Here is a 12,611-nt window from a genome sequence, read left to right as displayed (position 1 = left end):
AGTTGAATATTTGAAGAGATTTGGTGCCAAGTTCTTCTATGTTTTTGATACATCTTTTGTCAATGGCCTCCTTTGTTTGTTAAGATATTGGCTCATATCCTGGAATAAAAGCTACCTTCCATTGTTTCCCCACACCACACTGATTTGATATAAAAATAATCTCTACTTTAATGTCAAGCATTCCTCAGATCCCAATCAAGCATGACTCATGGTGTTTGAGTTGATATGGGCAACCTATTTAAAAGTTTAGAAGGATTTGGAATTGTTCCAAAAGAATGACCTGATCTGCCCCTTTACTCTGTGGAGTTCCACAGGGATCAATCCTTGGCCCCAAAACATTTTCTTTATACGCTTTACCTCTAGGCAACCGGCTCAGTCAGTTTCACTCTATCTCTCACCACTGTTACGCTGACGACACGCAGATTTACTTTAAAGTTTGGCTAAATGTGATGGGTAATATTAGTACTCTCCATCACTGCCTTTATAGATATCACTTAACTTCCTTAATTTAAATTCATACAAAACCGAGGTCTTTCTTAGTGTTCCTGGTAACTTTGTCTCTGACATAAATCAACAGTGGCCCTCAATGTTGAACCATACACAAGAAACCTGAGAGTTATCTTTGACCAGAATCTAAACTTGAGCCTCACATAAACAAGCTAGTCCAAACCTGCTTCTTCCAACATCACAACGATCGAACCCATGCTATAAACAAACGACAAATCTTAAATAACTTATTTATAACTTTTCATCTGTGTGTTTCGTTCCTGGCAGAAAGAAAATGTTTGTTTTTAAAGGTGATGTTTTTTCCTCACCAGGGACGAGTGAGTCGTTGCGGCAGTCGTACAACATCCCGAGGCTGAAAGGCCGTCCGAGTGCCGCCACCTCTATCGTCCCGCTGCCTTTAGAGGTCATCGCTTTGAAGGAACAGAAAATAATCAGCTTGTTAGTTAACTTCCATGATTTGGTAATATCATGTCCAACCATGCTCACATTTTATTTAAATGATACCTTAGTAGTAGTAATGATGCTGTTTCAATCACATTAGTATGCATACAAAGTGACAGGTGCTGTGACAGGTCACACCTTTCCCTACTTATGCTAATGACCCCCTTTGTATGCTAATGACCCCTTTGTTCGAGGTGTTATCACATGTAGGTGTGATATTCCACCCTGTAGTAGACCCTTTGCTGTCAATCTAATTAGCCTTGATCTATAATCGAATTAGCCTCTGAAGTCATCCTTTGATCAGTGTTTAATATAATTAGTGTTCATTAAGGCAGTCTCGTATTGTCCTGTCTAAATTAGATTAGTTTTAATATGATTAGTGTTAATTAAGACAGTCTCTGTGAAGTTGTGTGAGACTGTGTGAGACTCTCTCCCCCCTACCCCTTCCTCCCCCCTTCCTGCCATCCCCCTGATTTCGCTGTGTTATCAGAAGATAGAGGGGGTGGAGTTAGTTTAAAAAAGTCACCTCAAACTGTATTGCCCTCTCTAAATTAGATTTAGGTTTTTTAAATGATGTGTTAACTAAGGATGTTTCTTTTTAAGCTGTGTGAGACTGTTAACTAATGTTTAATTACTTTACTAGCTATAAGGAAGTCTCTTTTATGAAGAGGGTAATCATAATTTAAAAGATCTTAATGACCCACTGATCTTGGATGATTTTGTAATGTTTAATTACTTCACACAACTTTAAAGAAGCCCCTATGAAGTTAGGTGAAGTAGTGTTGGGGTAATATTAGAATTAGCTGTATGCAGCAAAACAGAGACGTTTTTTAAATGTTTTTCTGGTGTTGTATTCATTCCAGGGGCAGATCCAGGGGGGTGATCAGAGCAGAAAAGGCTGTAAACACTTAAATGCATAGAATTAAGAGTGTGGGGGAAATGAAATTATTCATTCATCCAAACATACAAGGCTTCATATATTGAAGATCAATGCAAGGGTGATATCATACCTACACAGAAAATGATGGGGTAGAGTTTCACTCTGGAGGAAACAAAAGAAGCACCCTAACGACTCGTTAACCACACCCACAACACACACCCAAAACACACACACACACACACACACACACACACACACACACACACACGCACACACACACACACACACACACACACACACCACAGAGATATATTTTTTTAGCTGACAATATACATGTTATAAGGTTAAAATAATATATATATATATATGTTTGGGTGTTTATGATGAGCGGGGTTCCAATACTTTTGCTGTATCAGGTTATGCGCCATTTTTTCTTTTTTTTCTAACTATTTAAAACCCTTTTTGACAAATTTAAATAATTGTTGACAAAATTAAAGAATCTTTTTAATGTTTATCTATATGTTTTGTAATGTGTATCTACATATTTTGTATGTGTATCTGCAAGAAAAACGATGTAATGCTAATTTGTTAAACTATAAGGATTAAACCGATTGGTTCTCAGGTTTGTTTGAGCATATATATATATATATATATATATATATATATATATATATATAGCACATAAAACAGATAAAATACTGCAATATAATGTTTTGATATGACATATGTGTGTGTAATTATCTCACAAAGGAACTGTAAGATACACTTTGATGTATGCAAAAAGTTAAAACTAGAACAAATGAAATACTTTGTCTAAATAGATGTTATTTAAGAATGTGACTCTTTTTTTTGTGACCTACTTTTTATTGTTGTTTTTTTTTTTTTTTTGTCCTCACAAAAGGGACTTATACAGATACAAATTATATAGACAATATAGACAATACAAAAATAAAGAGAAAAGACAAAGAAAGCAACAACAAATATAGGGAATCCCTTTCCCATGCCACCCCGTCCCCCCCTCTTCCCACACATCTTGCCATTTCACAGAAAATCCTACCTGATGTTTTTTAGCAACGTCTGAGTTCATCTGTCTATTATATTATATATATTATATATATTATAGCATAACAATTTATAGCATAACAATTTATCCACATAAATTACATTCATAACTTTTTTTTCCACATAACATTTCATCTGTTTAAACTGAATTGCGATTAACTCATAATCTACAATTGCACCAAGGTGTGCGTATATGTGCAATCATCATTTACATGAATGATATTACCCGATCAGCAGCTCTTTGAATAGCCTCTAATGTTTCCCCCTTAGCCCTATTAGCAGAAGCGATTGACAGCTCTGAGATTAGTAGGTCATGGAAGGATGATATCCATTGCTTAATAAATAAAGTATGTGGGGGTTTCCATCGTATTACAATTATTTTTTTGGCTGCTGTTAGACCAGCGAAAAGCACCCTATTCTGATGTTTCTGTAGGTCAAGAGAAGAATCATCATTCAACAATACAATACTTGGGAGACAGGGTGTGAACTCCAATAATCTCAGATACAATGTCAATAACCTGTTTCCAGAACGTTCTTACTGCAGTACATTCATAAACCATGTGTACATATGTTCCAATAGTCTGTTGGTTACAGAGAAGGCATATGGGGCTTGGAATCATCCTTAATTGACAGCATGTTCTGGTTGACAGGTAATATCTGTGTATCATTTTATACTGTATCAATTGGTGATTGTGGTTACGCGATGTTAAGGAGATATTATTCCATATTCTCTTCCAATCAATAGTCTGCGTATCATTTTTTAGATCTGCGTTCCATACTGCAGAGATGCCAATATATCCGGTTAATTTATCTTGCAGTTTTTTATATATATATGAAGTAGTGCCGCTCACACTGTTTGGACTTAATATGAACTTAACCAATTGATGTGTTGGCAGAGGTTGATTCCAAGGACCTCCATATGTGTGCATGGCAGTATTTAGTTGCAAATAGAAAAAGAAAGAAGAGCCAGGCGCATTATGCGTGTCTTTCAATTCTTGGAAGGACATCAAGCCGTTGTCGTTGGTTATGTCAGAAAGTTAATGTATTCCTCGGGTTTGCCATTGTGGGAATTGGATTGCTTTTTTCCCAATACGTAGTAACAGGTTATGAAAAATGGGTATTTGCTATGCCAATCTACAGACCAATTGCACAATTTCTCCACATGTTTCCACACTTTCACGGCTTGCCCAATAATTGGTCCAAATGTTTGCATACAGTCAGACATGGCAGAAAATAAGACATCACCAAGTTTAAGGGGATAGACTATACTTCTTTCAATTTGAATCCAAGGTACATTGGTGCTTTCATCAATCCAGTTTTTCAAGGCTCGAAGCGTGAAGGAATAATAATAGAGCTCGAGATTGGGAACATGTTTGAATGTGACTCTTAATGGCAGCTTTTGATTTAAGTTAAGACAATCCAGTTAAACAATGACTTTACTGATTTTTGCTTTTTTCTGCTACCAAGATATTTTAGATACAGTTTGTTGTCTGAAAACTTTACAATTTTAACAGTTTTTACTGAGACTAGGCAGATTTGTGTGTAATTCTCTCACAAAGGAACTGTAAGATACACTTTTATGTATGCAAAACCTTAACAATTAGAAAATAAAATACTTTGTCTGAATACATTTTCTTTAAAGGCACTTTTGATTTTAACGCTGTTTCAGTGGAACAATCCAGTTTTGTTGACATCAATGCTTTTTTCTCTTTTCTTGTGTTACTAAGATACTTTTAGATACACTTTGATGTATGCAACACTTAACAACTGGAAGAATATGAAGTACTTTGTAAGGAATTCGTTTTATTTTATTGGCCGTTTTTTTTAAACACTTTTTTTTTTATGATAACCTTTTTTTTTAAATATATGTTTTTTAGATGACTTTATTGATTTTTGTTTTTTCTGCAACCAAGATACTTTTAGATACAGTTTGTTGTCTGAAAACATTACAACAGGTAGAATGTCAGTCACTGTGTAACACATGTATTTTCTTAAAGACTGGGACTCTAAAAGGCAAGTTTTGTGATTTTAACACTTATTTACTGACACTAGACAGATTTTGGCTTTTTTCTCTTTTCTTGTGTTACTAAGATACTTTTAGACACACTTTGATGCAACACTTAACAACTGGTAGAATGTGAAGTACTTTGTAAGGAATTTGGTTTCTTTAAATGGCCGTTTTTTAAACACTTGTTCAGTTAAACAATGTGTTTTTTTTGTATAACCTTACATATTTTAGTTATTTTCAAGATACTTTTTTTGATACACTTTTATGTAGGAACATTTTACAACTGGTATAATGTCAATTACTTTGTAACAAATGTATTTTCTTAAAGACTGTGACTCTAAAAGGCAAGTTTGTGATTTTAAAACTTTTTTACTGACACTAGGCAGATTTAGCTTTTTTATCTCCTTGTCTTTCTCTTACTTTTTGGATAGAGTTTTATGTATGACAACTTCACAACTGGTAGAAAGTTAAGTACTTTTTCTGAACAGATTTGCTTAAAGACTGTGACTCTTAAAGGCACTTTGGGATTTTAGTAAGATAATCCAGTTTTCTGGAAATAACTTAAATGATTTTAGTTTTTTCTCCAACAAAGATACTTATAGTTACACTTTAATGGATGCAGAACTTTATAACTTGGTAAAATATTCATTAATTTGTGATGAATTGAGTTTCTTAAAGAATCAAACTCTAAATCAGGGGTGGCAAACTCATTTCAGTTAAGGGGCCACATACTGCCCACTTTGATCTAAAGTGGGCCGGACCAGTAAAATCATAGCATAATAACCCACAGGCCCTATAACGACAATATTTCTGTTTAAGTGCAAATAAGTAGGCTACAAGTACATTCGGAAAATGTCCACATGTAATGAGACGCAAAACGTTATGAACAAACTGACATTTATTAAGAAAAAACAAGTGCAATTTCAAGTGCTACACATATGTTCTTTACAACAGATCTTAGTTTCCACCTGAACTGACTCACCACAAAATACAAATAAAAACGTGGGAGCTATTAAGTGAGGAGTTTGAGTTACCCCCCTTGCCTTGAAGATATAACATTTCTATATTTTAAAAAGAAGTTGGGCAGTGCCACATCAAATCAAACTATTGTTTGCCTAATGCAGCTGCTGATTGACATTATAATACACAATGTTCTATGACATAATAATATAACATGTTCAAATATTTCAGTAGGTTCTTATTTTCACGTCACTGATTAATTTGCTCCTGAAACTTGACATATTTTAGCCCTCACAATGGCATCAATATCAGGCTTAAAATCCTGACTAGCAGCCAATTTAATGAGTTCATTCAGGCACTTGTGTGTGAGTCTTGAGCGCAGCTTTGTTTTAGTAATGTTCATTACAGAGAAAACCTGTTCACAAAGGTAGGTGGTCCCAAACATGCTCAAAACTTTTGCTGCCAGGGCTGTCAATTTGGGGTATCCTGGCAAAAGATACCGATAAAATGTGCCCAAGTCCGATGAGGCAAATTTGTCCTTTAAATCCTGATCACATTGTAAGTCGATTATCTCAAGTTGTATGTCGACGGGCAGATCCGCAGCCTTAACTGCAAATGGCGAGCGAAACACTGCAAACTCTGTCTCAAGCTCACCAAAGACCTGAAACCGCCGCTCAAACTCCCGCAGCAATTCCGTAATGTTGTCTTTGTACCGACTCATGTCAGCAGTAACTCCGGTCATATGCACATTTCTTAGATGAGGGAAATGAGCAGGGTCACCACTTGACAGCTGTGTCTCCCACAAAGCCAGCTTCAACTTAAATGCGCGTATGCTGTCATAATATTCTGTGACAACTTTTTTGCGACCTTGCATCGTTATATTCAGATTATTCAAGTGCTCTGAAATATCCACCATAAATGCAAGGTCCTGCAGCCATTCTGGGTTTTTTAATTCATGCACTGGCTTACCCTTTTTCTCCATGAACTGTCCAATTTCCTCGCGTAGATCAGAAAAACGCTTCAGCACGGCACCTCGGCTCAACCACCTTACTTCAGTGTGATATGGTAGGCTACAGGTGATGTCTTTATCACTGAGGAGGCTGTCGAACTGACGGTGATTCAGCCCTCTGGCTCGGATGAAATTAACAGTTTGGACAACCACTTTCATGACGTGATCCATTTTTAACGTCTTGCAACACAATGCCTCCTGGTGCAAAATACAGTGGAATGTCCAAAAACGATCTCCTCCATTTGCTGCTTGTACTTTCTCCCTGAATTTCGTGGCAACACCTGCTTTTTTCCCGATCATTGATGGTGCGCCGTCTGTAGCCAGACTGACAGCACGGGTCCAGTCCACTCCGACCCTGTCCAGTGCTTCAACGAGAGCGCTAAAAATGTCATCCGCTTTAGTGGTGTCTGTCATAGGAACCAACTCAAGGAACTCTTCGGTGACCGTCAAAGTCTCATCTACACCACGAATGAATATGGCCAGTTGAGCAACATCTGTAATGTCAGTGCTCTCATCGATTGCAACTGAAAATGCTACGAATGACTTGACTTTTATTTTTTTCTGGCTATCCAAATCTGCTGAAAGATCGGCAATCCTATCCTTCACTGTATTCCTCGTTAGACTAATGTTGGAAAAAGCCTGTCGCTTCTCAGGACACACGATTTCTGCAGCCTTCAGCATGCATGTTTTCACAAACTCACCCTCAGAGTATGGCTTTGAGGCTGATGCTATTTCGTTAGCAATGAGATAGCTGGCTTTCACGGCTGCGTCACTTATATCTCGGCTCCGGGTAAAAACGGCCTGTTGTTTCTTTAGACCTGATAGCAGGTCATTTATCTTTTCTTTTCTCCGTTGTCCTTGCAAGCAGTCGTATTTCTCTCCATGGTGAGTCTCATAATGGCGGCGAATATTATATTCTTTGGGCACAGCAACTTGCTGCGAACACACCAAGCATACAGGTTTTCCATTTACCTCTGTAAAAAAATAGGATGCGGTCCATTTTTCTTGGAAAACTCGGCACTCCGTGTCCACTTTTCTCTTTTTTGACAGAGACATTTGGGGATGAGAGTGTCAGAGGTTATTGACTGCAATCACTACTCTTACTCATCACTTTTTTTACAGTCTGGCTGCGCTCTCACTGGTACCGGTGCGGTAGTGCGCCCACTAGTGGAAGGATTCAAAATAGCAGTTTTTTTTCCCTCCTCTCATACAGTAGCCTACTTAGCAAAATCCTTCAGCTCCGTGGGCCAAGCTGGAATGCCTCCCGGGCCGGATCCGGCCCGCGGGCCGTATGTTTGCCACCCCTGCTCTAAATGGAAAGTTTGTGATTTTAACACTGTTTCGATGAAACTTTGCAGTTTTGATCACTTGAATTGACTAACACTACTTTTTTTTAAATGTATGTTTTTAGATGCTTTACTTTGATTTATTTCATGTTATTTTTAACACAACATTACTTTCTTCATATTTTTCAACATACTGTGATATTTGTTTTAGTTTTTTTCTCCTATTTCCATTATATTTTGGAAAAACTACACAGTGATTTTTATCAAAATACAACATGCAACTAATACATTATACAATATTACGACTTTTTGCGATATTTTCAACACAATATACTGAAGCCCTTTTTTGTAGGGCTTCAATATATTTAGCATGTAATGCATAAAACCGGTGTCATCTTTCTTGAAACTGACGTGCTGTCCGTTTTACAAAGAAGTTATTTTTCTGCTTCTTCATCCTCTGAATTTTCCTCGCCCGTCCTTCCTTCACCCCTCACAACAACAATCAAGTCAGATCTGTCAAATGAAACACCTCTTCCCAAAGCGTGACTTCCCTATTGAGGGCATGCGTCTATGGCAGTAGGGCCTAACCCGATTGGCCAAATATACTAACATGCAGAACGTATGGTATGTTTGAAAAAGACTAACCATTTATCCAGTTCAAGCTGTCTTTTAGATGTGACATCGCAATAACAATAGGTTTTAAATATATTATGCAGCCCTACTTTTTGACTAACTGCTTTTCTTTTGATTTTCAACGTACACAATGACTTTTCCATATAATTTTTTCTGACAAACTAAACTTTGACTTTTTCCGTAAATTTGTGACTAACTATTACTTATTCTTAAATTTGACCTCTTGCTGCTTGGTTGAAAATGATAGATGAAAAAGCTACAAAGCTTAAAGAACTTTTAAAAAGAGTCAAACAGCGAGGGACATTATACTGGTGAAAAAACTCTCAATTCTACAGATGACTCCCCCCGCTCAACGCAATAAGTCCCACCCAGCTTGTCCTCCTACGAAAAACGACCAAATAGGTCGATTGTTTAAGCAGCTTAGATTACGACGATTACGATCCATAGCCACGTTTTAAAGTGTAGCACCTCTAGTGGTCGTGTAAGAAACAACATGCTCCCGTTTATTCGTTTATTCACAAATAACCCTCTCTGGAAAATCCTAAATTGTGGAATAGTTTGGCCATTAAAATGCTTGTTGATTCGATTTCTGGCGAGAAGTGTAGATTGTACTCTTAGAATCCACGTCCAGTCGATGTTTTAGAATCTATAGTTTGATAGATATTACGAAGATGATTTGAGGTCTCGCCAGGATAACGTGTATGCAGCTTCCATGTAAAGTTAGCGTGGGTGAAAACAGTTTTTCCGGTCTCTAAGTTTTCATAATAAAACTGGATGTATTCCCTCACTGTCAAATGACTACACAGTGATATCTGCATTACTCATCCACTAAAAACATGAGTTTATCCTTGTTAATTACACAATATTGATTGGTTTAAATTGTGCACAATGCTTTTGTGTTTTTAACCTTCGATTCAGAGAAACAAATTGTTTTTTAGGAGTTTAGACACTACAGTTTCCGAAGTCACTACACTACCCAGAATCCCCAGCTATCGTTACAAACCCGTGATTAGTCATCAAGCCCTGTGATTGGATGTTGGAGTGGCAGTGTGACAAGATTACGCTGAGCGTCAACAGCTCTTTGACATGGAATGGAACCACGGCAGACTTTCCAAAACTGGAATTGGACGGGTCCAGCCCCCGGCTCCCCCCCCCCCCCCAGAACTACACATGATGGCTATTGTGTGTTTCGCAACATTATATGCAGGGGTGCACATAACTTTCTCAGTAAGGTACTCAGATGAGTACCTGGAGTCAGTGTTTGGTACTCCAACTTCTGGCTCCACTCAAAGTTATTTGATGAAGCCCTCTGTATCGCAAACGTCAACGGGGGGGGGGGGAGGGGGTGAACGTTGTGATCAGCTGTTTTAGTGCACAGACCGACGTTAACAGCAGCCCTGTCTGTGCACATGGAGACCGACTCTGTCGTCCGGTGATCTAACCGCCTTCTGTAAAAGCTTCACAAGTACGTCGGTACGCAAATGCGCTTTGTGACACAAGTGATGGTACGCATTTCAGATTGTTGCCGCGCATGCATACCAGTTATGTGCACCCCTGATTATATGGCACGTCTCTTTATAAGACGTTTTCGTATTTCCCACAATTAGAAGTTGCCATTGAACTGTGTATACCCTGGAGGTTTAGGGGATACGAAACACAGTGGTGTTATCAAATGTAAAACATATAATTAATAAATGGGTGAATTAATATACCCACATGACACCTAAGGTCAGAAGAGCTTTATTTAACAGCTGGTCTTATGTCTGACCCCTCCTGTTGTGCATTGATAAGCCTGAAACATGCACTTGTCAAGGTTCAGACGCAAATTTTGCAAATATGGCAGTAGCCATTGATCAGCTTAAGATATACTTTATTGATCCCAAGTTGGGAAATGTTTTTGTTACAGCAGCATGTACTACTTTGTTCTACTCCACTACAATTCGGTGGTTAACCTGGTATTTTTAGCCACTACGTTTATTTTAGTTACTTTGCAGATTCTGATTAATGATGTGAAATATAAAGAACCCTTAAATCAGACTTTAGTTACACCTGAGTCAAATTCAGGGAAGGTGATTGTCAAGTGCCACAATAAACTATGCAATATATTGGACGTTAAGTACTTTGTCAGACTTCATATTTATTTGTGGGTTACCCCAACGTTGTTTTCTTATTCAAAAGAAGACCTTAACTTCAAGTATTCTTTAATGTTTAAATAAAGCCTTATTAGTTTGTCTGTTTTGCACATCCTCCTGTTAATGTCTTTGGACGTCCTGCACTAAACTGTTTTATTGTAGAGATCACTACAGTATCTTCTTGATATTTTCAATGTTGTATGTAGGCTACTCTTAATATTTAAATGTTTTCATCAAATAAAACTTATTCAACAACAAAATTCAATAACGTGCTTTAACCACTAGGCGGTGCGGGTTAAAAAAACAGTGGTGTAGTTAATAAAACATAATAATATCAAACATAATCTGACTATTAACTTTATTGTGAAATGAAAACAGAACGGTAAAGGAAAACACAGTTTCAGTCTCTCGATGTGAAGCTTATGCATTTCACCATGAACCTGTATAGACCTGTAACAGTCAACTGAACGAGGAGTTGGAAAGGTAGTAAATAATATCTTTAAAAACTACAAAAAAATCCCTTTCTGCAGCTGTGCAACATTATGGTGTAAATATAACCTATCTACCAATTGGATCAAATATAAAAGTCAGCCCAATTAGTGTTGATACTGCAAGGAGACGTATTGTGTGAAAATAAATGGAAGATGTTGATTAATTGCTAATATATTTATGATCCACTTCACATATTCAGTTTTGGCGGCATTTCTTCCAGTTTGTCAAAAGGTCTTCTCAGCAGGGCTCTATCAATAGATATCTACGGCAGATATGTAATATTTAATGCAGCCGAACCGTGTATTACAATGCCGTTATGTGATGACTTCCAAAGAGAAAAGCAAGAACACTCGGAATTAAGTATTATTTTATTTTTTAAAATGTTTTTCCGATTTCATATCGGATAAACACCATATCCCGACATGCATTGCGGCGATGTTTTAGCCTATCAAAACCTCTGAAAAAAGAAAGGTGTCTCTCAGAATCGAAAGAGAAAAACCTATGGGAAAAACACAAAAGCATTGTAAACAATTTCAACCAATAAATGTTGTATGATTAACAAGGATAAACTGATGTTTTTCGTTGATGAGTACTGCAGATATCACTGTTACATCATGTGATCATTGGTTTTATTATGAAAACGTTGAGACCGGAAATACTGTTTTCAACCCGTAACTTTACATGGAGGCTGCCGCATACCTCAAATCATCTTCGTAATATCTATCAAACTATAGATCCTACATATCGACTGGACGTGGATTCTAAAAGTACAATATACACTTCTCGCTAGAAATCTAATCAAAAAGCGTTTTAATGGACAAACTATCCTACAATTTAGGATTTTCCAGAGAGGGTTATTTGTGAATAAACGATCATCTGTAACGTTTGCATTCAAAGGGAGCACTAGTGGGCGAAAACTTTAAAACGTAATTATAGGATGTATTTTGGTCGTAATAATTGGGCCTGAACAATCGGCCTATTTGGTCGTATGAGTTGGAGGACTTGTCCCACCCACTCAGCAAATCATCTAAAACTAAGGAACCCACTAAGACGACCGTTGAAAGCTAGCCATGGATCTGAGAAAAACCAAGTCTCCCCCAGCGAGTTGCAGCCAGGAACAACCTCCTGGACTACCATCATCACCACCATTTTGGACACCCGAATCTTGCAGTACTACTGCTGCTGATGTTACTCCTTGGTG

General features: G+C 37.5%; 1 protein-coding gene across 4 annotated transcripts in view; it reads right to left on the bottom strand.

Annotated features, from left to right (window-relative positions):
* LOC117532560 overlaps positions 1 to 12,611 on the bottom strand; it is a 50,490-nt gene that overhangs the window by 21,147 nt on the left and 16,732 nt on the right. For 2 of the 4 annotated variants that reach the window (XM_034195891.1, XM_034195892.1), the window contains exon 1: positions 816 to 1,351. In XM_034195891.1, coding sequence (XP_034051782.1) covers positions 816 to 987 — 172 coding nt within the window. In that variant the 5' untranslated portion in view covers positions 988 to 1,351. Of the gene's footprint in view, positions 1 to 815; positions 1,352 to 1,958; positions 2,433 to 12,611 lie in introns of those variants that run through there. The other 2 variants (XM_034195894.1, XM_034195893.1) reach the window with 2 other exon arrangements.

Source organism: Gymnodraco acuticeps, unplaced genomic scaffold (assembly GCF_902827175.1).
Source record: "Gymnodraco acuticeps unplaced genomic scaffold, fGymAcu1.1, whole genome shotgun sequence".
NCBI classification, from domain to species: domain Eukaryota; kingdom Metazoa; phylum Chordata; class Actinopteri; order Perciformes; family Bathydraconidae; genus Gymnodraco; species Gymnodraco acuticeps.
Note: the sequence above shows the minus strand (reverse complement) of the source record. Positions and strands in the feature narration are given on the sequence as shown.